The sequence below is a fragment of the Cyprinus carpio genome, chromosome A19, assembly GCF_018340385.1.
Source record: "Cyprinus carpio isolate SPL01 chromosome A19, ASM1834038v1, whole genome shotgun sequence".
NCBI classification, from domain to species: Eukaryota; Metazoa; Chordata; class Actinopteri; order Cypriniformes; family Cyprinidae; genus Cyprinus; species Cyprinus carpio.
Window position 1 is genome coordinate 3882298 of NC_056590.1, and position 27870 is coordinate 3910167.

The 27870-nt window shown below is 39.3% G+C and overlaps 1 protein-coding gene across 7 annotated transcripts; it reads left to right on the forward strand.

The window, feature by feature from the left end:
- Nucleotides 1-18625: 18625 nt before the first annotated feature.
- LOC109044923 (zinc transporter Slc39a7-like) lies at nucleotides 18626-22946 on the forward strand. Of its 7 annotated transcripts, none has more exons than XM_042776105.1 (10): nucleotides 18626-18782; nucleotides 19553-19640; nucleotides 19674-19843; nucleotides 19922-20079; nucleotides 20900-21068; nucleotides 21354-21431; nucleotides 21566-21688; nucleotides 22027-22152; nucleotides 22247-22443; nucleotides 22567-22946. In XM_042776105.1, the coding sequence occupies exons 2-10, from the start codon at nucleotides 19558-19560 to the stop codon at nucleotides 22819-22821; spliced, it is 1359 nt and encodes a 452-aa protein (XP_042632039.1). In that variant the 5' UTR covers nucleotides 18626-18782; nucleotides 19553-19557; the 3' UTR covers nucleotides 22822-22946. The 7 variants fall into 7 exon arrangements, with proteins under 7 accessions (XP_042632039.1, XP_042632038.1, XP_042632034.1 ...); XM_042776102.1 differs by lacking the exon at nucleotides 18626-18782 and adding an exon at nucleotides 19298-19319; XM_042776104.1 differs by having other exon boundaries at nucleotides 19553-19843.
- Nucleotides 22947-27870: the final 4924 nt, after the last annotated feature.

Genomic DNA, 27870 nt, shown 5'->3' on the forward strand with positions numbered 1-27870 from the left:
CATTACAATAATCTAACCTTGAGGTCATAAACGCATGGATTAACATTTCTGCATTTGACATTGAGAGCATAGGCCGTAATTTAGATATATTTGTAAGATGGAAAAATGCAGTTTTACAAATGCTAGAAACGTGGCTTTCTAAGGAAAGGGTTGCTATCAAATAGCAACACCTAGGTTCCTAACTGATGACGAAGAATTGACAAAGCAGCCATCAAGTCTTAGACAGCGTTCTAGGTTATTACATGCAGAGCTTTTAGGTCTTATAATTAACACCTCTGTTTTTTTTTTTCAGAATTTATCAGTAAGAAATTACTTGTCATCCAGTTTTTTATTATCGACTATGCATTCCGTTAGTTTTCAAATTGGTATGTTTCACTGGGCCGCGAAGAAATATAGAGCTGAGTATCATCAGTATAACAGTGAAAGCTAACACCGTGTTTCCTGATGATATTTCCCAAGGGTAACATGTAAAGTGTGAAGAGTAACGGCCCTAGTACTGAGCCTTGAGGTACTCCATACTGCACTTGTGATCGATATGATACCTCTTCAATCACTGCTACAAATTGATGGCGGTCATCTAAGTACGATTTAAACCATGCTAATGCACTTCCATTAATCCCAACAAAGTGTTCTAGTCTATGCAAAAGAATGGTGTGGTCAATAGTGTCGAACGCAGCACTAAGATCCAATAGCACTAATAGAGAGATACAACCATGATCAGATGATAAGAGCAGGTCATTTGTAACTCTAAGGAGAGCAGTCTCAGTACTATGATACGGTCTAAATCCTGTAAAAGTCTGTATGGTGCCCTGGTGGCCTGTATACAGTAGCCAGTACAAACATCACAGGGGATTTATCATTAACACTTGTTTCTCTGGATAATGTTATATGAAGCACCATTACTTCAAAACAAGTTATACTTGAAGCCCGCCCTCTGAGAAATCCTGAAAACATTGTTATAAATTGAAGCAACACCTCCCCCCTTTACCTTTTGGACGTGGCTCATGTTTATAACAGTAATCTTGGGGTGTAGACTCATTTAAAATAATGTAATCATCAGGTTTTAGCCAGGTTTCTGTCATACAGAGTGCATCTAGATTATGATCAATGATCATGTTATTTACAAAAAGTGCTTTCGTAGAAAGGGACCTGATATTCAATAAGCCAAGCTTTATCATTTGTTTATCCGTATTGCATCTGGTTTTTATTTGTTGAACTTCAGTTAAATTGTTGCTCTTAAATTGGTTTGGACGTTTTTTGTATTTTCTAGCCCGGGGAACAGACACAGTCTCTGAAGTGTGAAATCTAGGTGAAAGAGTCTCTATGTGCTGTGAATTAACTGACTTCTGTGACGTGAGGCGGCTAGCAGACGGTCGGTTTAGCCAGTCTATCTGCTTCCTGACCTGGGCCCCAGTTAGTCAAGTACAAACTCCAAGACTATGTGCCATATTTCTAGAGAGAAGAGCGGCACCACCCAGAAGGGATGAAGACCATCTCTTTTCAACAGGTCAGGTCTGCCCCAAAAGCTCGTCCAATTGTCTATGAAACCTATGTTATTCTGCGGGCACCTCTTAGACATCCAGCCATTGAGTGATGACAATCTGCTATGCATCTCATTACCATGGTAAGCAGGGAGGGGACCAGAGCATATTACAGTGTCTGACATCGTGCTTGCAAGGTCACACACCTTTTTAATGTTATGTTTAGTGATCTCCGACTGGCGAAGTCGAACATCATTAGCGCCGGCGTGAATAACAATCTTACTGTATTTACGTTTAGCATTAGCCAGCACTTTTAAATTTGCTAAGATGTCAGGCGCTCTGGTGCCCGGTAAACATTGGACTATGGTGGCTGGTGTCTCTATTTCCACGTTCCGTACAATAGAATCGGCAATAACTAGAGCACTTTCATCAGGTTTCTCAGTGGGTGCTTTACTGAGTGGGGAGAACCTGTTTAATATTTTGATCAGAACAGAAGAGTGGTGTTTTGACCCGCTACTATGCCGCCTCACAGTCACCCAGTTGCCCTGGTGCAGAAGCACTGTTACCGGAACCGAACAATGTACAGGACTCCCTGAGCTAGACACATCCAAAGCCGTATCTAGAGCCCTCACATTCTTACTGTCCTCAATTAAAGTTTGGATGCATGTCTCTAATTCTGAAATCTTCTCTGTCAGCCTAACTATTTCCCTGCATTTATCACATGTGAATCCCTTGTCACCGACAGAGATAGACAAACTATACATGTGGCAAGCAGTGCAAATAACAATAGCAGGAGAAGCCATTACTCACCATGCTTGATGAAAGAAGCTCTCCCAAGTTCTTGAATCGGCTTTTCCTGACAATCTTCCCAAGGCTGTGGTCATCCCTGTTGCTTGTGCACCTTTTCTTACCACACTTTTTCCTTTCAGTCAAGTTTCTATGAATATATTTTGACACAGCACTCTGTGAACAGCCAGCCCTTTCAGCAATGACCTTCTGTGACTTACCCTCCTTGGGTTATGATGATCGTCTTCTGGACGATGAACTGTTAAGTCAGTAGTCTTACCCATAATTGTGGTTGCATGTTCTAAACTAGCCCAGGAGGTACCCAGTATTTATTCTCAAAATTAATCAAATTAATCAAGCTCAAAATGGAATATTCAATTTTTTTGAGATACTGAATTTCAACCATCAGAATTAAAACAAAAAACTCTTGAAATATTTCAGTTTGTGTGCAATGAATCTAGAATATAATAAATTTTGCTTTTTTGAATTAAATTACAAAAAATAAAGAACTTTTCCATGATATTCAAATTTTTTTAGATGTACCTGTACTTAGTCTAGACTTCAAATTTGCACATAATATACCTGAACATACAAAACTATCTACTGTAATATACCTGCACATACAAGTGTCAATTTGTATATTGTTATTCCTTACTTGTTCTATTTTTTATTCTTTTATTATCTGTTTTTTGTTCTGTCACGAAAACAAATTCCTCGTATGTGTAAACATACCTGGTAATAAAGCTCATTCTGATTTATAGATTGTTTCACAGCAGCTTCACAATAGTATTCAATTCAAATTCTACTGTAAAGCAGCTTAAAGCAGCATAACTATCTAAATTCATCAGTTGTGCATGCATACTGTACATGCAGTGTACATGTGCATATGCATGTGTGAGTGCTGTGACAAACTCCTGCGCTCCACTGCACTCTGAATAAGCAGAACACACAAAAGAAAGTAGTGTTTTAAATTCTTCACATCTGGGTGTAGTTTGGCCTGTATGGATTATTTTATGTTTGTGTATAGTTTCAAAAACTTGTGTATAGTTTCAAAAACTGTGTAAGCATTATTTATTTTATTTTTTTTTCATTGTATGCTTACAGTTTTTAAAAAATGCTTTGCAAAATGTTTGTTTTAAAAAAGCAAACTGAGTTTAAAGCACATAATGTGCTTGTAGTTTTGCAGATTTGGTCTAAAGTTTCAGTCTGAGTGAATGGTTTCACTGAGTGCACCTCAAACACCACTTTTACTAAACAAATTTAAAACTGAAATACTATTTATTACACAACACTGCTGATTATTATGTCATTTTATTTTTCAAACATTACTGTACTCGTGAGACACATGTCAAAAGAGCAATAAAACATAAGAATAAAAAAAAAAAAAAAAAATGCTATTATTGCTTTATTTATTTATTTTTCACAAATAATCCAACAAGTCAAGTTGAAATCACATATCAAAAGTAACATAAAAAAGACATGTAGTTATACACTTCAGTTTACCTCAGTTTTTTTTTTGTGCAGTGTGTATCACAACAAAAGCAATAGTTTATTCATGAAAAAAACAACATTAATAAAATAACACTATACATTATAATAATATATAAGTATGCATAAAACATGTATTATACTGTTTTTTTCTTTTTTTTAGGTTTGCCATGGGTGTAACATAAAGACAAGAGCAAAGTATCATGAGGTGAAGTGTGTGTGTGTGTGTGTGTGTGTGTGTGTGTGTGTGTGTGTGTGTGTGGCAGTGACCAAGCATGTGTGCTGTGTCCATGCAAATGTGTGAGTGTGCATAATGTGTGCGTACACGCATGCACCTCCATGAGTGAGGATTAGCGCGCACGCGTGTGTGTGCGCGGGATTAACCTCAGTGTGTGTCCAGCAGTGATTAGTCTGGTCAGTAGAGCTGTTGTGTATTCACTCAGGCCATTAGCATATTAATGCCCCTCTCTCTTGATCTCTCTCCCTCTTTCTTTCTTTCTTTCTTTCTGCTGTTCTCTGTGTTGTTTTTTCAGTTCCATCTGCACAGATAGATTGTCACACACTATATGTCTGATTTGAGTTTTTTTTTTGAATTTCAGATTTTCACCTTGTTGACTGTTTAGATTAAACAGTTTTTCAGCTTCAGCTCACAGTGCAACTCCTTCATATCAACACCCATTTTACTTCATCTTCAGTATATAATTTCAGTTACCTTCCCTTTTTTTCTCCCTTTAACTTCAAATGCATAGTCAAAGGAAAACAAAACTGCCTAGGGGTTTCTTTTTTACTGTTTAGTTGACTTTAATTAATTTTATAGACTTAATTGAGTAAGTAATGGCTCATTTGATCATCAGTTTTGTCTTAAATAAAAACATGATACACAAACAAGGCAAAACTGAGTAGTACAGCACTAAATGAACGTCACATTTTGGTTCTTGGCAGATCTGAGCACAGTTTGAGGTATTGTTGAGGTCTCTTCTGAAACGTTATAGCACAGGATTCACAAGCCAAAGCTCTTTGAATTAAAAGCATGTAAATTTTGTTAAAGTTGTAATTATTTAACAACATCTGTGTGATGTTCTGCTGTCAGCTAATGGGCACATGGCATGCAAGTCTATTTAGTATAGAGAGAGAGAGAGAGGGAGAGAGAGAGAGAGAGAATGCTGACCCTTCGATCTCAACCCCCAAAAATGGAATTTTCATTTTTTATGATTTAATTAAATATTTACTTTTCCTAAATGTATGAACCCCCAGTCCGGGAAAACTTTGCTTTACATATTTCAGAAATCAGAAGGGTCCATAGATTAAAATAATTAGAATTAATATTAAAGATTTAGTTGGGGGTGAATTTAATAAGAAATATTGATTGATAAATAATAGATTTTTAGTTGTTTTAGCATATTTCAAAGCTTATTTAGTCTTATTTTTAATTAATTTTAAGTCATCTTGAGACCTCCTAGTGGCCCCTGAAGCCCTGGTTAAGATCCGCTGATCTAGAGCATGCACATCTCAAGAGAAACATCAGAGGAACAAGAGACTTCCACAAATAACATTTAATCTCACCTGTCAACTGTCACCATTACAAGCAAAGCATGCCAAAACTGAATAAATATGTGAAGCTTCTTTTCAAAATGGTCCTTTGAAGATTTGAAGGACCACAAACCCTTAGAAAATGTTGAAATCCCTGTTTAGCCCATTCTGGAGACGTGAGGGACGGTCCGGAGCGTGATGTCCATCCACAACTCCTGCTTCACACAAGCACAAGAATTGCGTTTGGACAATCAGCACCAGACAGTCAACATCAGACCAGACACATGAAGGGAAGTGGTCTTCTCCTGCTGTGTCAGGCTCTTCATAAGCGACTGACCAGACACAATAGTCAGCAGTGAGAGGGTCAGCTTTCTGGGCAGCTGTGCCTCACAATAGGATCCTCATGGCCTAAGTGATCAAAGCACACAGCTTTACATAATAGCAGCAGCCGACAGCAGCCTCTTAACCCATAACTCACACAGCCGCACAAAAGATCTGACATACAACAAACCATTCACTTTCTCAGCTTTGACAGGCTGTAAATATGCTTCAGTCTCTATGGAGTTTGACTAAACACTGCTTCAAAAAAAACTCAAACGGTTTGATTTTTTTCCTCTCTCCCCGGCTTTGGTGGGTTCAACGGAACTGAGAGTTTCCTGAGAGTTTCAGTTAAGAGCCGCTTCTTCCACAACTTATGATGGAACTTCATCACAGCATAACATTCATCTGTAGCTGTTACATTTTGGTAAATGTTGGTAAAAATCAATCCATCCATCAAGCTCAGATTGTCCAGAAGCAGTGGAATCACTCATGCAGCATTTTTTTTTTTTTATAAATCTAATAACCAGGCCCACATGGGACCTATGCCTGCACAACTCCAGCTATAAATGTCCACACGTGTTCCTCGCTTATTCATTTCCCCCAAAATATGTGCAGAAAAAGCGACCGTCTCATCTAGATTCCACCTGCTAATAACAAACACAAACAGTGATCTCGACACAAAACCATTCTCGTTATTTAGGATGACTTCACATCAAATTCAAAACTGAGTTCTGCGAACAGAGCAAAAACATTCTGAATGAGATCTTTTCAATATCTTCCCCAAAAATGCTTGCAGTGAAATGAAGAGTCATTTGCCCACATTAAAAAGATACCAGTAATCGCAACAAGCCTCACACTGTGCTCAAAATCTGCAGTCATCTCAATACAAACCCAAATATTTCTGGTTCAATTCTCACGAGACCAAATGAGCTGCTATGCCATCCACATTTTCTAGCTCTGTACTCTTACTGTCTGTCAACAGCTTTCCTCCTAAAGAATGTCAAGAGAAACAGAAAAGGAGATATTCCTCAGGGAAGGCCTGTTTGGAAGAGAGTGAAGATCCCTGGGCCAGAGAGACCTCCTCTGCTGTTCTGTCCTCTCAAGCTCCTCAACATCTTCTGTTCCGTCCTCACGCAGTCCCTCACATTTTGTGTCCCTTCTCTGGATTTCCCCTCCTCTTTCCCCCCTTCCTCCCTCCTAACCTCCTTTTCTTCTGTCCCCCTCATTTTATGCAGGACTGGGGTTTCCTAAGAGACCCGAGCTCAATGGAGAGAATCTCCAGCGAAACAATGAAGCGGGCGAGAGAGAAAGAGCGAGGGAGGAGGCCGTGCTGCAGCGATGGAGATACAGATGCAGGAAACCAGTCTGACTGTGTGATTTCAGCTCAACGTTTGTCAGGGTTCGGAGAATCTGAAGTCAGCGCTTCAGAATAAAGCGCTCAGAAGCACTTAACGTGTTACGGTAAAAGCCTCGGCTGTGTGCAGAACAGGAGCTCGAGTTCTCACGCCGTCCTGTTTGTGGCCCTGTTTACTCAGAATAAGGGGCAAAGGGCACTAATTTCTCTGTGAGGAGTGGAAGTGTGTGTTTGGGCAGCTCAAGCTTTTCTACAACATAAACCAAGAAAGTGTTTACTCTAAAGACGAGTGTCATATTCATTCAGACCTGATTTACTCTGTGTTTCGCTTGTTGATTATGATTTTAGCTTTAGCCACAACATGCTCATTTTAGAATGGCCTCATGTGATTTATCACATTTACATTTTTTTCCATAAAAAAATCACCTGTTCATGAAGTAAATTCTGGCATCTTCCCACTAAAGAAATCGGTCCTGATGCAGTCAGGTCCTGACGATCCTTACTGTGGTAGAAAATTATTTATATTGTGCTACATATTTTGGTTATATTGTCCAGCTCTCAGTAGATTAAACAGACAGATAGACAGTCAACACATAAGGCATTTCATGAGTTTCCAACTTCTAAACATTCGTTTGACTAAGGAGTGAATGTTTATTATTATTATTATTATTATTATTATTATTATTAGTGTAGACTGTGTCTATGTTAGTCTCATCAGATCACATGATCGGAGGTGCTGGAGTGGTACGTGAGGGTTATTGAGGAGCGTTTTGGCAGATTGTCCACCTCTCTGCTGAATAAAGTTATTTCCATCTGTTACCGTGGCAGCGATGGCCTCTGAGTTGCCACGGCAAGGGCTGTACAAAAAGGTGTGGCGTGGGAACGAGTCCAGGGGTCAGGAGTGAGTGTCAAGAGGTCAGGGGTTACAGCCAGCTGGACAGCACAAGAGGAGGCCAGGGTGTGAAAGCTGGACGTTAACATTGAACTGAGGGGCCGCTGTGTGAAAGAAAGGGGCCCGCTGACCACCTCTATGGGAGCCGCAGCAGCCTGATGTGTGTGTGTGCATTTGACTGTGTGTGTGAAAATGTGTGTGTGTGTGTGTGTGTGTGTGACTCAGATCAGGGAAAAAATATTCAATCAAAACCTAAAGAACAGACAAATGCTAGGTGTTGACACTTGAAAATAGCTGTGTTAGCCCTTAATTCCGATTGAGCTGAAAATGACCAAAAAGTACAGCGTGTGTGTGGTTAAAACACCCCATTTCCAAAAAGTTGGAGTATTTGTGGCAATGTTTTCTCCTCGGCTCTAATAAAGCGTACATTTGCATTTCCCTCACACATCACTGATTTCAACTTCCAAAGCCTCTTACATTTGATTACATGAGGACAAACACTGGATCTTTGTGAAGAAAAACATACTATACTGATAAAATATGTCTGTGCATTTACCTTGAATGTAAAAATAACATCTTACTTTTTGTTATTTTTAGATATTGCATTGTTTAGGCTTTGGAAATGTTGCATTTTATGTTTCAGGGTGTGTATTCAACAGCCTCTTACACATCTCCCAAATAAAATGGAGCCTTATTTTGTCCATTGTCCAAAAATATCTTATGAAACTTAAACCTTACATAACCAAGTGATATAACCAAGGTTTCACTGTACAATAGCAAACACTCTTTACTTTATAACGATGACCTTATAACTGATAGAGAACACAATGTCATGAGATGTATGTTTCAAGGACTTTTGAGCATGATGTTCTTTCATAAGAAATCACTTTGAGCTAAAAAATATGAAGGTAAATAAATAAATGAATATCAGTAACAATAAAATGAGTGAAGGTGCATAACCACATGAGATGAGTATAATAACCTGTTGTTTTTACTCCAGATGGTGTTGATTTAGATTGATATAAAGTCCTGTGGTATGTGTGGTCTCTACACAGAGACTGTAGGTGAAGCGTCCGCTGCTGTGATCTGGGTGGCAGTAATAGGATTGAAGGCAGCCGGCCGGCCTCGTCTCACTCCACAGGCTCCGTGTGACACCTTTTGTGCATCTTCAGCAACACTATTCACAGCTGAATCTCATGGACAAAAGAGCGCCGAGCATCATGGATAATCTACAAATATGCTAAAGAGAGATATGCACAGACTGCTGAGCCAGCCTCGACTGTGACATCTCAATCATCTCCTCTGAGTCCTGAGCCTGATTTCTGCAACGGACAGACCTTGACAGTGTGCCATGGACCTGTAAAAACTAAAAACGGTTGCAGGATCTATTTCTTCAATTCATCAAAGAAATATTTTTATACATTGTTGAATTAAATGTTAAATCAGTGGTTCCCAACCCTGGCCCTGGAGCCCCAGCACGGCACCTTCAGCATGTCTCCTCCATCAAACACACATCGTTCAGCTCATCAGTAGAGACTCCAAGACTTCATACTGCTGTGTCAGACAATGAAGACATGCATAATGTGCAGTGCTGCACTGTCAGGAAAAAAAAAAAAAAAAAGGTGCAAAAGCTGTGCAAGAGCTCCTCACTGGGGCAGGACCCTTAAAAGGGACACATTTGTGCCTTCTTTACCCCTACGGCATGCATATCAGTGCCTTAGAGTTGTAATATGTACCCTTAAGGTAGTAATATACTCTTATGGTACTATTATGCACTCTTTAGGAGTAAAGAAGGCACAAAGGCCTTTGAGGGGTTTGTTCCAGTGATGAGATCTTGTACCACTGAAGGCACAGCTTTTGCACTTTTTTCTTAGAGTGTGGAGCTCCAGGAACAGCGTCGACAAGCACTGGTTTAAATCAGTGTCTCAACAACAACCTGTTAACTGTTAATCTGATGAAACATGCTGTTAACTTTTTAATGAAAATAGTATTGATCAAGTTACTGTACTAATAAAAACAATATCTTCTATTATATAACATAGTTACATAACCACAGTGAACAGCTGTCCAAGGTGAATGAAGTTGTATGTGGATACCAAAAAATGCATTTCATACAGGCATGGAAAGCTCCTGTTAAAATCAATAAACAAACTAACATGACCATTTATGCTCTTAGATCATTCACGCTGTAAGACTAGAACTGTTCAGATATAAAACCGCTGGTTTGGTACAGTTTGCTCATGGGAATCAGATGATTTCCTCTAGAACATGTGGGGATCCCAAATGCATTAGTAACGCACTTTTTCACCAGCCTTTGGTTCCAGAAGTAGAAGTGGGTGTGTGTGTGTGTGTGTGTGTGTATATATATATATATATAAATATATTCATAGATTATACGAAAAGACAAAGACACAATTTTTTACTTCAATGAGGGAAAGAACTACAATCAAACACCGTGAATGACATAATTGAATAAAATCGAATTTTAACCAAATTTTAAAAAATATTGCATCTTGAGAGCAGAGAGAGAATTATGCTGCATCCCATTAGTTCTACTTCTATTACACCATAAAACGTCCTGCAATCATCCTCTCACAGTTAACATTCTCATACACACTTGTACACATTTTTTTAAAGTGGTCATATGATGCGATTTCAAGTTTTCCTTTCTCTTTGGAGTGTTACAAGCTGTTCGTGCATAGATAAGATCACTAAAGTTACAAAGACTAAAGTCTCAAATCCAAAGAGATGTTCTTTATAAAAGTTAATGGTCAACCACACCCTCCAAAACACCTCATTTAAACACGCCCCCACATCTCTCACAGCAAACATACACTCATTCACATCCTTCTCTTCACTCTCTGAGGCAGAAGTCTCCAAACTCATCCTTTCTAATCATCCTACTACTTGTCCGCTTGATCCTATTCCATTTCATCTCCTTCAAGCCATTTCTCCCGCAGTTGTACCTGCACTCACTCACATCATTAACATATCCCTCCACACTGGTGTTTTCCCCTCATCATTTAGACAGGCTCGTATAACTCCACTACTTAAGAAACCCACCCTCAACCCATCTCTTTTAGAGAACTACAGACCAGTTTCCCTTCTTCCTTTCATTACAAAAACACTTGAATGAGCTGTATTCAACCAAGTCTCTACCTTTCTCACACAGAACAACCTCCTTGACAGCAACCAATCTTGCTTCAGAAGTGGACATTCAGCTGAGACTGCCTTGCTCTCAGTTGTTGAAGCCCTAAGACTGGCAAGAGCGGAATCAAAACCTTCAGTACTTATCTTGCTTGATCGTGTTAACCACCAGATCCTCCTGTCAACCCTACTGACAAAGGGCATCTCAGGAACCGCACTCCAGTGGTTTGAGTCTTACCTATAAGATAGGTCCTTCAAAGTATCTTGGAGAGGTGAGGTGTCCAAGTCGCAACATCTAACTACTGGGGTGCCTCAGGGCTCAGTTCTTGGACCGCTTCTCTGTCTACATGGCATCATTAGGTTCTGTCATTCAGAAACTTGGCTTTTCATACCATTGCTATGCTGATGACACTCAGCTCTACCTCCCATTCCATCCCGATGATCCATCGGTAGCTGCTCTGTACTGTACTCTGTACTGGCTCTGCACTCCTTTACCTAAAGTCATTACTTCAGACTTATGTGCCCTCTAGAAGCTTGCGTTCTGCAAGTGAACATCGCTTGATTGTGCCATCCCAAAGAAGCACAAAGTCACTTTTACGGACTTTTAAATTAAATGTTCCATCCTGGTGGAATGACCTGCCAAACTCAATCCGAACAGCTGAATCCTTAGCCATCTTCAAGAATCGGCTTAAAACACATCTCTTCCATCTTTATTTGACCCTCTAACTTTTTCACTCACTATTCTAATTCTATTTAAAAAAATAAAAAAAATAAAAAATTAAACTACCTTTTTAATCTTTTTGTATTCTATTCTATTTTCTTTTCATTTATTATACAATTATAAAAAAAAGACCTCTAACACTACCTTGCTCTATTCTTTTTCTATTCTATGTTTTCTTTTTATTTATTATAGTATTTAAAAGCCCTTGCTATGTGTACTGCATTTAAGCTAACTGAGACTTGTTATAGCACTTATATATCATTGCTCTTTTGTTGTTTTTGATTGCTTCCATTGTCCTCATTTGTAAGTCGCTTTGGATAAAAGCGTCTGCTAAATGACTAAATGTAAATGTAATGTAATCTCTACGTCACTGTGTGGGAAGATTTGCATAACTCTGCCCAAATGTTCACGCAAAGAAAAAAGGCGTAACTGTGTTGCTGCTGCTGCCATGTTATGGAGACGCTGTGTGTTTCGTTGTGAAAGCGAAAATACTTTGTTTGTTCTTCCAAAAGAGGACACGACTAGAAATCAGTGGTTAAGTTGTATTTACAACACTGTTCCAGAACAGTGCAACCTAAATATTCAGATGTATGCTGCGCATTTTAAGGAGGATGAGGAGTGTTTCCTGTGAGAGTAGCCTACAATGCCAGTGTTCTGACAAATCATGCTGACTCACAGTCTGTAAGTATGTTTTCATATTTAAAGAATTTCCCACTGATGATTCAAACGTGAGTTTTGGGCAGTGTAGAGCAGCGCTTGTTTGTTATTTCTCCGATCACAAATGCAGACATGGTTTTATGTTTATGCGGGGCGATACGCAATGCAACGTGTAAAAACACAGTATAAGTCATTATAATCAGTAATTATGTCCCCACTGGATGCAACAAATGCCTCATTTGTAATGGGTTTTATTGGTTTTGTCTTGTCCTGCTGGGACACACGAAGTCTCGCATAGCCAGACCTTCAGACTAATGGCTGAAGGTCTGGAATTCATGGCAGCTTTCATTGGCCAAGGCCCGCCTATGAGGCCGTTTGACTGACATATCAAACAACCAATCACAGTTCGTTCCGCGGCACGTTTCAGGGTGTGGAAATGTTGCCACAATAACAGAGGGGTGTATAAAACTCTCAGACGTATTTTAAAGATTCTATGCCGCAAACTTAAAATATTTCACATACTTTTGAAAATCCAGTGTTTAGTTGATCCTGATAAGCGCTCGTCATCACAGCTGTATACACGACGGCTTTCTTCTTTCATGAGGAGGTTTGGCATCATGGCATCTTTGTTTCCAGGTGGAACGGTAAAGAACACGACATGCACGTTTCCCGGAAATCCTGTATAATTCAACCAATTCAACGACGACTTCGAAACTCCTGAAGTGTTTCCACTTTTGTGTTCCATATGCATCAGACATTCAGCCAACAAGGCGTGAAGTCTGAGGCTGAGACTAGGACACATGGCATGACTGTGTTAAGGGGCATAACATTTCCGTCACACGCTTGAGGTATTCAGCCAATCACAAAGCACTGGATAGCTGGCAAACAGTGAATTGCCAAACATCTGTTCTGCTACTGTCCTATTTGTATCTTTATAAAAGTTCTCAATGTTGTATTTATGATGGCATATATAATCGATTAACAGTTATTTCAAAGCTAGTTTAGCGCTGCTGTACGAGTGTTTCTAATACAACAGCAGAGGGAGTGACGGCAGATTTGACATCTTTCTCTCTTCTGAGCAACATAATCAGTCCATGACTCCATATGTGTTTTTTCTGTTTTGTAAAGTCATAGAAATGCTATTGTGGATTTTGAACAGCATGTTTACTGGACAACAGCTGGTCTTGTGGTTGTGTGATTGCTCTGAAAGACAGAGGGAACGTGTGAGGTGTGTTTACTCCTTCAAATATTTGATTCTGCATTGTGTCTTGTAGATAAAGTCTGTGAGAACTCAGTTATCCTGCTGTAATTCAGCTATAATTCTGCATGTAAATGTACTTACTGAGATATAGCTACAAAAATAATTGACAATAAACAAACTTTTTTATTCAAATTTCTTTAACTACATCATTAGGCAAGGTAAGGCAAGTTTTATTTATATAGTACATTTTGTACACAATGGTAATTCAAAGTGCTTTACATAAAAGAAAGTAAAATAATCATGAAAAAAAATCACAAAAATAAAACAAGGAATTTAAAAACTTTGAAAATGATTTAAAAATAGTTTTAAAATGAATTTAAGACAGTTAAAAAAAGAAAATGATTTTACATAAAATACAGCGCAATCATTTCGGGTTGTATAAAATACAGTGCAATCAGTTCGGACATCGCACAGTGCTCATTCAATAAATGCACAGCTAAACAGATGAGTTTTGAGTCTAGATTTAAAAGTGCTTAACATCTTATCACATCTCTAATCTCATCCCAAATCCAATTCCAAAAACAACTAAAAAAATAACTAAAATCAGACTCCCATTGTTTTGTGTGAACCCTTGGTATTTCTAACTGACTCGATCCTAATGATCTGAGTCCTCTGTTAGGTTTATATTCAGTGAACATATCTGTATATCTGGATTTATAAATGAGTAAAAGTACTTTAAAATCAATCCTAAATGTAACTGGAAGCCAGTGTAAGGACCTGAGAACTGGTGTGATATGCTCAGATTTTCTGGTTCTCGTCAGAATCCTGGCAGCAGCGTTCTGGATGAGCTGCAGCTGTCTAATGGTCTTTTTGTGAAGGATGGTGAGGAGACCATTACAGTAGTCCACCCTGCTGGTGATAAAGGCATGAACAAGTTTCTCCAAATCTTGACTGGAAACAAAACATCTAATTCTTGCAATGTTTTTTAGATGATAGTATGCTGATTTAGTTACTGCTTTGACATGACTACTGAAACTAAGCTCTGTCTCCAGAATCACACCAAGATTCCTGACTTGATTTTTTAGTTGTTTGACCCCTAGAGTCAAGGTATGCATTCACCTTGAGAACTCCAATGCAATGACTTCAGTTTTTTCCTTGTTTAACTGAAGAAAGTTCTGGCACATCCAACTGTTAATTTCATCAATGCATTGGCAGAGGGAATCAATGGAGCTGTAGTCATTTGGAGATAAGGCTAGGTAAATCTGTATATCATCAGCATAGCTGTGATAGGCAATTTGGTTCTTTATCATTATCTGACTTAGTGGGAGCATATACAGGCTAAACAAGAGCGGTGCAAGAATTAAGCCTTGTGGGACTCCGCATGTCATGGACGTCCACTTAGACTTATGTTCTCCTAAACTCACATAATAACCTCTCCATTCTAAGAAAGACCTGAACCATTTGAGTACCATCCCAGAAAGCCTGACCCAGTTTTCCAGTCTCTCTATAAGTATGTTATGATCAACTGTGTCAAACGCAGCACTGAGATCTAGTAATACCAGCACTGATATTTTGCCAGAATCAGAATTTAAGCGAATATCATTCACATTAAATCAAACTGATGGCTGTTTTGATGAAACCAGTAACCGCTCTCTTCACAGAAAGTTCTGCTATTTTTATTTAGCCCTATTGGTCATAAAAAAACTCGCCTGTACTGTTGTTTTAATGAATGATAGCTCAAATCATGTGGATTACTTTTTTAGCAGCTAGACAGACTAATGATTTTCACCTGGCATATGATAAAAAGGGCAAACAATTCCATAGACCCCAGCTCTATCTAGAAACCAAAATATCACATTTCATTTTGGCTCCGACCAGTAAGCAACTTTCACTGCCACCATACAAGATCAGACATTACGTTACTCATCCCACCTGCTGCTCACAGTCTTGTTAGTTTTGCATTTATAAGCGCTTTAAATGTTCTTTATCAGTGTGGAGCCTCTTGCTCTAGTATGGCCACAGTCTCTTCTGCGTTGCTTTAACCTTGACACTGTATACTACCAGAGCCAAAGACTGAGAAAAGAGTTAGGGCTGAGAGCAGGAGAACGTTCAGGAGCATTCAGATTAAACTCAGATCAGGCTGGACAGACACTGGGTGAGAAGGGAAAAGGAGCGGTGCGTGTGATTATGAGCAAACACACGGTCACCTTGAACTCTGCTGGTCATCTGGAGGACGCTGCGCTGATGGTGAGGAGGAGAGGGGTGAGCGGGCCGAGGACGGCTGATGGGTCACGGGGCTGCACAGAAGGTCGGGGGGGAATGGGACGGCTGGCCACATTTCAGGGCAGATGCTCAATATGCAGATGGCTGTAATCGAATGGAGTGATTTTCAATAGGCTCTCTGATTAGCATTAGGACAATGGTGTCTCCCGTCTGTGTTTCTGGGGTCAGCGGAGAGGAGCTCTGAACTTGATCTTTCTGATAAAACAGCCAGACTTCACACCAGGATGATTGATTGGACGTGTCTGTCACTTATTACTAAAGTCAGGAGAAGTGTTTGACTGGGAGGACACACATGCACACTCTCTACATAGTCAGAAAAAACTCTGTGTGGCAAAGAAATAGAATCAAATTTGACTCCAGTAGAGTTTGACCTTGATGTTGCTAAGCTTTTCCACCAGAACATGATTCTCGGCCAGGTGGCCAGACTATGACCAGTCGAAAAACAAACTTCTGTTCTGCTGTTCACAGTACTGAACGTGATTATAGCATACGGACAGCTGCCGGTGCTCTCTCTCCTCTGTTCTCTCTGGAGATGAATTGAGACTGAAACCGTTCTCTTGCACACTGGGTGCACAGTTTTATAGATTTCAGTGTAATGTTATTCCATCAAAGAGTGAGACTGCGTTAACATTTCCGTTCCAGACCAGACCACATTTCTAGTGTTGAGTCAAACCACCTTTTCTGCAGCGGAAATGCATGGAACGGTTGGAGAACAGACACAGGCTGGGAACCCGCACTGGAACTATGTCAGTGGGAAACAAGCATGTTGAGCAAAATGAAAGAAGTAACATTAGTACGCAAAATGACCCACATTTGGTTACTGACTACTGAAAATGTGCACAATTTAATCCATCCAAAGCTGTTTACAGAAATAGAGACAGTTACCTTGGAGCTTTTTTGTTGAACCGACTTAATCCATGAATAATTTGATTCTTCATTTATATTACATGGTAGTAAATAGGAGAAACATTTGAGATGTTAAATTCAATTAATTCTGTTTAATGTTAATATTCAGTAATACCACCGATTTTACAGCACTGGCACCATCGGATGAGAACAAACATGAACTGAATTGAGCTGATTATTGACATATTGTCATTTGCTTTATAGCTGAATCAATGTTGTTCATAATGAATGAATTCTGCAGCATCAAAATTGGTATTGAACTGAACTGAATCAACACTGAACAGGCTGGAGCTGAATAATGTCACAATAGTCTTGCTACAGCTGATTTATAGCACAATTTAGCATCATTGATTGTTACCTTCCTGTTTAATATTGTGAAGCTGCTTTGAAACTATCTGTATTGTATAAAGTGCTATACATATAAAGGTGATCTGACTTGTTAAAGCAATCTCATTTTTTATATTTCTTTCCTCTGGGCAACTCATTAGCATAGGAACATGAACTGCTAAATAAAGGTTAGATTGGTCTACTCTTTTAAGAACTGATCAATGATTCTTGCAACTTTACATTTCCGAAGTACTACAATGCATTTTATTAATTTTATTAATTTAAAAAAATGTCACATATAAGTCACAATTATGAGAAATAAAGTCATAAATGTGAGATCTAAAGTTGAAATTACGAAAAAAAAAAAAAAAAAAAAAAAGAATGTAATTCAAAGGGGAAAAAAAGTAGCAATTTTAAGACATGAAGCTGTAATTGTGAGATATAAAGTCGCAATATCAAGAAATAAAGTCCTGCTTGTTTAGTTGTTTGTTTTTTACTCTGAGACAGACCCTGCGTCTCAGTGTGCCTATTTATACTGTGCCCTTAAAGTATGTACTCTTGTGGTGAAGAAAAAGTCCACACTTTTGAGTGTGTAGTAGAAGAGTAGGCACGCTTTGGAACATACTATCACGTCACACAATTGCGTCTTTAAAGGACCGCTCTGTCGCACCTGTCACTGTAAACTGCTCTCCACATTTTGGAGAGAAAATAAGTAGCTTGTTGATTTCATTTAACTTCCTACCGTATTGGAGAGAAAAGAAGTATCTCATTGATCTGCCAGTCGCGGGTCTTTCATGCGGAGAATTCTATCATATTTTATAAAAAAAAATATAACACCAATAAAAATAAATATATATTTTTTCTCATGTTTAGAAAAGTTCACATTGCTGTTGCAGATGAAATATAACACGGATAACAATAAATAAATATTTTTTACCAGGTTAAATTTTGATTCTTAGTAACTCAAACGCGCATCCGCCACATTTGTAGTTTTTCTAACTTGTTTTATTTGTGTTTGTAGTTCTGGACCGAATCCTTCACCAAAGCGCAATGGATTGTGGGCAATTTTAGCAATTAGAGTGTGCACAGATCCGACAGATCCACACTTCAAAAATCGACCTGAAATAGTAGCACATCCGGGGACTTTTGGCAAACTCTTTTCAACATACTATGCTTAGGACACACTTATTCTAATCTCACATTCTATTTAGGATAGATAGTAGGAACATTGAGACTTTCATTCATATACTCATAAGTAACTCAAGTCCGCGCGCGCCCCCTGGCGCAATAATAACTTTATGCCTCATAGGAAACAGTTTAACATTCGCCGCCTAATTAATTTATTGCAGTAATTTCCTTAAAATCATCCTTCGTTTTCTGATTCATCACTATCCTAATGTACAACGAAAGAAAGATAGCTTTAAAAATACTAATGATAAACAGCTCTTAAAAAGCACTTACAGCATTCGCATCCGGCTTGACGTGTGACTGTAATATCGCGTTATTTCATCGTTTTATGTCTTTTCGAACGCAGGGATCGGAAGTCTCGCGGGATTTCAGTGCGTTGACTAAATGCCACGTCGGTTGGAGCCTGAGCAGCAGCATTTGCTGGGCTTTATTTGACCGACTGCGCAAATCGAAATCTTAGTTTTTCCCGTCACTGGAGTCGTGTGCGGTTACAGCAGCAGGTCAGTTATTTACATGATGATCTTTGTGAGCGTGACCGTGAGTTTACAGCGATGATCTGCTCACTTTCTAGTGTGTGTCGATGCTGCAGAGAAGCTTGAATCCAAACACACAGACGAGTGATGATTTACCTGACGTTAGCTCGAATGACTGAGTGAGGCCGATGCTTGTATCTCTTTAACACACATGTTATCACACTGATCTCTGCTCGGTTACTGTGAAACAGCTGGGTTAGACTTGATTTAAGATCGCTGGAGTCGGTCGATCTTCCAGGATTCCTACATTTCGGGGGGGGTTGTTTTTTGACTTAACAGAAACTTAATAGAAGGATGAAACCCTGTTTGTTAGGCTTCACTCCAGAATACTTATTTGGGAGAGAACTGCTCTTAATAACCGGTATCCAGTAACCACAGACCTGTCGGAAATGGACTTGATTGCTTCCTCTCTGCTGACATCATGTCCGCTTTGCAGCAGGATGTTGTTCTGTCGTCTGTGTGAACATACATTCATTCATTCATTCCTTCGTGAATTGTTGACTCGTGAGTTCATAAAAGCTATGGAAATTTAATCTGAAACTATTCTGAACATTTCTCTGGTTTCTTATAGTATTGTGCATGCGGGTTTTATGAGCTCCTCCTGTTAATTGTAAGCCTACATGTTGTAGCATGTCTGGGCAAAAGAGTGTGTTATGCTTCTAGGTGAAGTGCGTGGAGCAGTGACTCATTATGGCTGTGCTGATGCTGTGCTGATGCTGTGTTGTGTTTGTGTGCAGGAGGAATGGGGACCTTCATCAGATCACTGTTACTGATCACTGTCGGGATGGCCGTGTGTCAGCAGACGCTCGCTCACTCCCACCATCACCACGGACACTCGCACGGCGACAGCGGCGGCTGCCACGGACACTCGCATGGAGGGGCCAAGATGCATCATGGGGCCAGCAAATGGAGCGCTGAAGCCAACCTGCCCCACGCTGAAGAGGAGCATCACGCTCACGATCACGGACACGCACATGATCACGGACACGCACACGATCACGGACACGCACATGATCACGGACACGCACATGATCACGGACACGCACATGATCACGGACACGCTCATGATCACGGACACACACACGATGATCACACACGACACGCACATGATCACGGACACGCTCATGATCACGGACACGCTCATGATCACGGACACGCTCATGATCACGGACACACACACGATCATGCACATGATCACGCAGCAGAGCGACTGAGTAGAGATGTGGAAGCAGGGAAGAGGAACATGGTGGAGCTCTGGATGCAGGTATATCACGCTGATGCACGAGATTGTCACAATATGTCAGTCTTTTCAGATTCAGTGAATTCTGTTAAATATGTTAACACTTAATACAGTCATAATGTACTTACAAATCATTTGCAATCTAGTTAATTCATAGTTTATAAATTCTAGTCTCAAATTGTTAGTACATTCAAAGGCTATGTACAAAGAGTGAGTATTTACTCCTGATTACCATTAACTCCTTCACTGCTGGTTTAAATTCAGTACCGTAGTGAGGTTATAGTTAATGAGTGGTTAACTAAGGACAAAAACATGATCTTGCACTCTACATATGAGCTAATTAAACAATAAAAATGTCTTAGTGACAGTGCATGTAGTTCTCACTATTTGTACATAGCCTATTAATGTAGAGGCTGCTATTTATTTATGAATTAACAATAAACAATAAGTGTTTTAGTGAATTATTGAATTATTTGCTCACTCAGAAGTCTTCACAGAAGTCCTTGTGTTGTATTCTCCTTGCACTAAAATGTGACTCGTGTAATCCGATGATGACTGCTGGACCGTCTGAAATTGAAAACATAATCAAACAAAATAATATCAAGCTGATCAGAGTTGGGATTAGCTTATGTTTGCATGTATATATTTAAAGTTATAGAACACATGAACCACATTTATACATGAATAATATTCAGAACATTTATAAAAACATAAATGTTTTTTTTTTAGAGACATTTTCCAGTCCACAGACGCTCTGCAGTGCCGTCTTCAACCGTAACCCGTGAAAGTCTAGCTGAAAACCATGGCTTTACGACACGTTTCTTTCTTTCTTTCCTGCTCGTAGGCCATTGGAGCCACTCTGCTCATCAGCGCTGCCCCCTTCCTCATCCTCTTCCTCATCCCGGTGCAGTCAAACACGGACCAGCACCAGAACCTGCTCAAAGTGCTCTTGAGTTTCGCGTCTGGAGGTTTGCTCGGGGATGCGTTCCTTCATCTCATCCCTCATGCGCTGGGTGAGTGAGCACACTGTGGAGGTCACATGACTCGAGCCCTGAAACCCTGAGGGTACCCCAGACTGAGCAGAAGAGCCTTGTCTTTAGATCTGTAGTGCTGGACTCTATAAATATATCAGCAGGCTGTATTGTTTCATGAGGTGTATAAATCCTTTTCTAGTGTTGGTAGTGCAGATTTTATTCTAGGTGGTCTACCAAATGAAGAATTGTTTTCCTGTCAGAAGATTCTGAAATCTGCTCTATTAACCAGCCAAACCTTCACCCCTTGATTTCATCTCAACACAGAACCTCATTCTCATCATGGTCAGTCACACGGCAGCGACGAGTCACATGGCAGTGAGGAGTCACATGGTCACTCACACGGTAGGCTGTTGTTCAGTCACTGAAATACATATTTTCCTAATTTGGCCAAATGGAATACCAGAATCCAATTTATTGGAAGACGCTCTTTTGTTTTGTTTTCTGAAGTGTCAGTCAGTGCTTGGTTTCTGTCCCAGGTGCTGCCCATGGTCACATGATGTTGGTCGGGCTGTGGGTGCTGGGTGGCATTGTTGCGTTTCTGGTGGTTGAGAAATTTGTTCGTCTTTTGAAGGGAGGACACTCTCACTCTCACTCTCACGGTAAGCGTCTTAAACATTTAAAGCACTTGAATAGTATTCCTAATGCACATCTCACTAGATTGAGAACAGCTCTGTTTTGGTGGGGATTGCCGGTTATTTTTGATAATCTTTTCTTCTGTCACTCGATGATTAGGAATGGCAGATAGACCAAGCAGATGTTCCTAGCAGAAAAATTATGTCACATTGCAAACAATCCTGCTGCTGCTAAATAATACTGAAATAGAATTCCTCTCTTCTCTTTTTTTTTTTTTATTTTATTTTTTTTTTTTGAGCAGCGATCCGGACATTGTTGACAGGTTTCCAAATACAATAAAAACCCTTTCTTGCCATGTTTTCAGCTGCACCAAAGGCAAAAGACAGCGATGAAGAGGATGATGGCAAGAAAAAAGAGAAGAAGGGAGGGAAAGAGAAAAACGTTGACTCTGATAAGAAGCCTGCAAAGAAAACAGTTGAGACGAGTTCTGGTACAAAAACCCAAGTCCAGAAGCTGCAGTGTTTAGTTGTGTTGGCGTGTGTCAGTGCTGTTGTCTTACTGACAGAATAACTCTGTGTCTGCAGATATTAAAGTGTCGGGTTACCTGAACCTGGCCGCCGATTTCACCCACAATTTCACAGATGGGCTTGCGATCGGCGCGTCATTCCTGGTAGGTCCAGCAGTCGGCGCTGTTACCACCATCACCATCCTCTTACATGAAGTCCCACATGAGATTGGAGACTTCGCCATTCTCGTCCAGTCAGGCTGCACCAAGAGGAAGGTACAGAGCTCCAGAGAGCTGATTTGTCAGTGAATGGTTCTGGGCAAATTTTTAGCCAGTGTGAAATTGGTTGAAAAAACGACACTGTTCTTACTTTACCCTTAATTCTGCTGTTTTCGTCAGGCCATGTGTCTTCAGCTTCTCACCGCCATTGGTGCGTTAGCCGGAACTGCCTGCTCCTTATTGGCTGAAGGGGTGGATGCCGCGGCAACCACCTGGATCCTGCCCTTCACCGCCGGAGGCTTCGTTTACATCGCGACCGTCACGGTTCTTCCAGAGCTGCTGGTGGGACGCTCTAGTTTCTGGCAGTCAATGCTGGAGATCTTCGCTCTGCTGTTCGGGGTGGGAATGATGGTGCTGATCGCCGAGTACGAGTGAGGGATGGACAGTGCCATGTTTGAAAGAAGAACCTGTAAAATGAGGTGAAGAGACCAATGCATGGTCACCTGAACCTCTAGAGACTAAGAGTGTGTTGAGATGAATGTTCGTATTGACCATAGAAACAAAAAACAGAATGAATGAGGGACAGAGTAAAATAAAATAAAATGCTGAACTGCACTCAATTACCCAAAGACCAACATAAATGGATCACTTAATTATTTTAGGCACAGGAACCTTCCCAGGGACCAACAGCTAGAAAATCACGTCCAGTTCTCTATACTGATGTGGACGGACAGATAAACGCTTGTGTGTCCAGTCGCTGAAGCACAGCTTCTCTCATCAGTACAATGCTTTTCTAGAAAAATCAGTTACATTACATGATTAAACCATTTGATTTTGCTGTTCGCACAATAAATGTTAATGTGATTCTTTCTTAAGCAGAGGGTGTTTTCTCTTTGACAGGGAGATTCTTTGATTCCTCTGCTGAAATATTCAGCTGTGTAGCCATTAGTTAGTGAAAGAATGATGCTGACTGCCAACTCTTTAACACACACACACACACACACTCAGCAGATACTCCTTTCCCATGAGTCTCCAGGGGAATCTGCAGCTTGTCATTGGTGATGGGTTCTTCAGAAGGTGCAAACACACTGTTTATTAAATTACAGTTTAGGTTTAGTGTTTATTTCTTTTCTTTATGGCTGTAACTCTGTTCATGCAGATTTTTTTGATCCTTTCTTGAATTTGTAAATTTAAATGTTCAATTTCTTTTACCTGTAATGTAAACCTTTTACATTCCCATTGAGTGTAAATCAAGCATATCACTTCACAAACAGAAGTGGATGCAGTGTTGTTCAATTTCAGTTCAATAAAAGAGTTGTGGTACATCTCTAACAGAAAGCATCTTCTCATAGGTTTATTCCTCCTGATGAGTGATTGTGAATCACTGCTGACGTCCGTGGAGAGAAAACTCCCTAAATCACTTCTTCAAATGAAAAATGACACCCACTGACGTTGTCTTCCATCATGTGCAGCACATACATATACAGGGCCACTGCTAGCAAAAAAAAAAAAAAAAAAAACTACTATAGGGGTTAAAACAGAACTTTAATAAAATATAAAAGTAAATAGATTGTATTATTTACAAATTACAAATCTAGACAGCTACCTATGGCTGTGATTTTAATAATACAGTTGTCTGATTGATTTTGTAGTCTCAAGCATTCAGATATCATGCAAAAGAAAACGAAGCAGTTTTACTATTAAAAACATGGTTAATTTTTGTAAGGGTTGTATTGTCCACATGTTTTTTGTTGAAGAAATTATAGATGCTGTGTTATCTATAGCAAAACGGTTGCCAAAAATGAAAGATTAAGTGGATATTTGAATTAAATGTTTGGTCAATGGCCTAAAAGGATTTGATCGTCCTGCAAGTGTAGCAGCAGCAGCTACATGGCCTTTGGCTCCCTTTGCAGGCATTTGTAATAACACGTAATATACATAAAGTGTTTTTGTATAGCGTTATGTATTTTAACAGTGTTACTGAATGAAACCATATAACTATTAATTAACATTATTGCCTCATTGTTTTTATATAATGCATTTTAAGTCATTTAAAATGCTATCGTTGGCTTAGGTCTGTTTTTATAACCACAAAAAATATCATCTTAATACTTCTTTGTAAATTATTATTTTAAGTAACAAAACCATGGTTAATTTGCGGCTACCGTGGCTACAAGAACCAAGGTTTTTTTAATTTTGGTATTTTTTTTTGGGGGGGGGGGGGGGGAAACTCAGATAGAATATTAGATTCGTTGTAATTTTGGTAATGGAACATGGAAACTCAGATAGAATATTAGATTCGTTGTTGGTGGTGAAATTATTACTGACATTAAAACACGTTATTAACGTCAACAGCCAAAAAAAGTTACACAGAATTATGTATGTACCTGAAAGCATGGTTCCATAGTTGGAGTGGATAAATAATAAATAAATGAAAATAAACTTAAATTATTTCAAATCTTTTGCAAATACGATAACAAAGATATAGCTGACCCTAAACTTCTCACTTTGTAACTTTCTAAAGTGTCGAATTAAGAGGAAAACACAAGTTCAAAAATGCTTAAAATAGCTGGATCTGGCAACATGGAGGCAGCGCCGGCACCCTCACTCACAGCTCTCTCCCTCGTTCACTCTGCCAGCTTCTCGCAGTGAACGCCTACCTTGTATATACACATTCCTTCTCGAGAGTGTTGGGGAAAGTTACTTTTAAAAGTAATGCCTTACAATATTGCGTTACTCCCTAAAAAAGTAACTAAATACGTTACTTAGTTACTTTTTATGGAAAGTAATGTGTTACATTACTTTTGCGTTACTTTCACGTTACTTTTTAAATATGAGCAGGGCTTGATTGTTTTTAATATAAGAAGTTCTATTTATAGCAAATGTAAAAGCCCTTTCACACCAAAAAGTGTGATGAATAAACCTCAGGCTGAAGGAAAAGTAAATTCACGTCTGTACAGTAGAACACAAGAGAAGAAGGTTCAACACTCTTCAGCAATAAAAAAAACAACAATGAAGCACAATTGTTAGTTTATCTAAAGTCATTTTTGATTATTAGTATGGTTGAACTGGATCATTAAAGGTCAGCAGCAAAGACACTGTTAATAAAATGGGAATAGATACATTTGGGTTATTTAATATATTTAATTATTGCAGGTTTGCGTCATATTCTGAGTTTGCATTTCACTATTTTAATTCATTTTGATGAATACTTAATCCGTTTTTTTTTTTTTTTTTTGTGAGTGGGATGAATTAATGCACATTCACATTTAGTCTAGAACTACAGTAACATCATGGTTCACACAGCGCACACAACGCCTCCATACTTCCGATTTCTCCCAATATGGGAACAGGAGGCTTGTCAGTCAAAAAAATGGGAATACAAAGTAACTGGCGTTACTTTTTTGAAAAAGTAACTCAGATATTTTCTTTTAAATTAAAAAGTAATGCGTTACTTTACTAGTTAATTGAAAAAAGTAATCTGATTACGTAACTCGCGTTACTTGTAATGCATTACCCCCAACACTGCTTCTCGACTAGGTATTCAGGGATGTGTACCTGACTGACCTCCAGTAAATCAGACAATACGCCAGTAAAGCCAGAAAAAAATCCTTAGGCGGATGCAAAACTGCAACCAAAATACATAGTTCTGCACTCCAGAAGGTAATGTAAGTTGGTAGGATACATAAAGTCCTCTCCCATAAAACACAGCTCATTAACTTTCAAACAAACTCACCAAACAAATACAACCCACAAAACATTCAAATAAGCGTTTTTCCCCAAACAATAAACCTCATAAGTTCTACACAAAAGCAAAAGATGAAAAATAAAACAACAAACTTATGGTTGAGCAGCATGAACCTTGGGGGAACTACTTTACGCTACTTTATTTTTATTTTTTTTTGTGATCTACTTTTTATATTAACAAAATAACATCCATTCAAACAAACAAACAAACAGGGAAGGGGGAGCAACAGACATATTATCAATAATTTACAATCTGAAAGGAAAAAAAAAACAAACAAATTATATGGTCATTCCTTTATATAGTCCAAAATGTGAAAGAAAAACAGTGCCATGCATCAATAGTCCCAGGTTTAGCTCTATTAATTTGTGCCGTTGTACATTCACAGGCCACTATCCCAAGGAGGCTATGAATCCAGAATGTTTTTGCACACATGTGAGGAGTGAACCAGTTTTGTATTATTGTCTTCTGTGCAGCTGTAAAACCAGCAAACAACATTCTCTTCTTTAATGAACTTATACAGGTGTTGGAATCAGCATTGAGAAGACATAAACATGGATTAGACATGTAATCAATTTGTAGTAGAAAGCAGTGGCGGCTCGTCAAATTTTGAGGTGAAATTTTGAGGAGGACTATTTAATGTTAATAAAATTCACAATTCATTTCAGTTCATGTCTCAGAATGTGTATTTTTTGTTTGTAATTTCACAGTTGTAATACCATAACATGTTACTGAAGTTGGAAAGCACCGCTTTTCTATCACGAATGTGTCGAATCTGCTGATGATAAACCGCTAGGTGATAAAGAAGGGGAGAGTTGAGCTCTCGTGCCTCCGTTGGTAAAACAAACAAAAAAAAAATTTGCCAATCAGCATCGAGTGTTCACTTTCAGTGCTGAGGAGTGTTGAGAAAATATACCTCATGTTACTTGATCATCCAAAGATTTTATTGCACTGATGTATGCGCCAGACTCACATTCCCTCAGCCTAAGGGGCCAATAGGTGGCTAGGTCTTTCTTTTTTTTTTTTTTTCTTATTTTTTTGTTTTTTATATTCTTTGCCTGGCATAGTCGTGGGTCTAAACACCACTCTTCTGTTCTGATCAAAATATTAAACAGGTTCTCCTCACTCAGTGATGCACCCACTGAGAAACCTGATGAAAGTGCTCTAGTTATTGGCGATTCTATTGTACGGAACATGAAAATAGAGACACCAGCCAAACTTAGTCCAATGTTTACCGGGAGCCAGAGTGCCTGACATCTTAGCAAATTTAAAAGTGCAGGCTAATGCTAAACGTAAATACAGTAAGATTGTTATTCACGCTGGCGCAAATGATGTTCGACTTCGCCAGTCGGAGATCACTAAAAATAACATTAAAGAGGTGGTGTGAACTTGCAAGCATGATGTCAGACACTGTAATATGCTCTGGTCCCCTCCCTGCTTACCGTGGTGATGAGATCCATAGCAGATTGTCATCACTCAATGGCTGGATGGTGCCCGCGCAGAATAACATAGGTTTTCATAGACAATTTTGGGGCAGACCTGACCTGTTGAAAAGAGATGGTCTTCATCCCCCCCTGGGGTGGTGCCACTCTTCTGTCTAGAAAATATGGCACATAGTCTTTGAGTTTGTACTTTATTTTCACCTAGATATCACACTAAACAGACAGACTGTCCAAACAGCGACCGTCTGCTTGCCGCCTCACGTCACAGAAGTCAGTTAATTCTCAGCACATAGAGAG

What these genes read in the sequence shown, in the direction of transcription:
- LOC109044923 (XM_042776099.1), top strand. Translation starts at nt 19,205, where the DNA reads ATGGACTTGATTGCTTCCTCTCTGCTGACATCATGTCCGCTTTGCAGC. An exon ending in GTCACATGGTCACTCACACG is followed by an intron (nt 21,432 to 21,565) that starts GTAGGCTGTTGT and finishes TTTCTGTCCCAG; the next exon opens with GTGCTGCCCATGGTCACATG. An exon ending in CTCTCACTCTCACTCTCACG is followed by an intron (nt 21,689 to 22,026) that starts GTAAGCGTCTTA and finishes CCATGTTTTCAG; the next exon opens with CTGCACCAAAGGCAAAAGAC.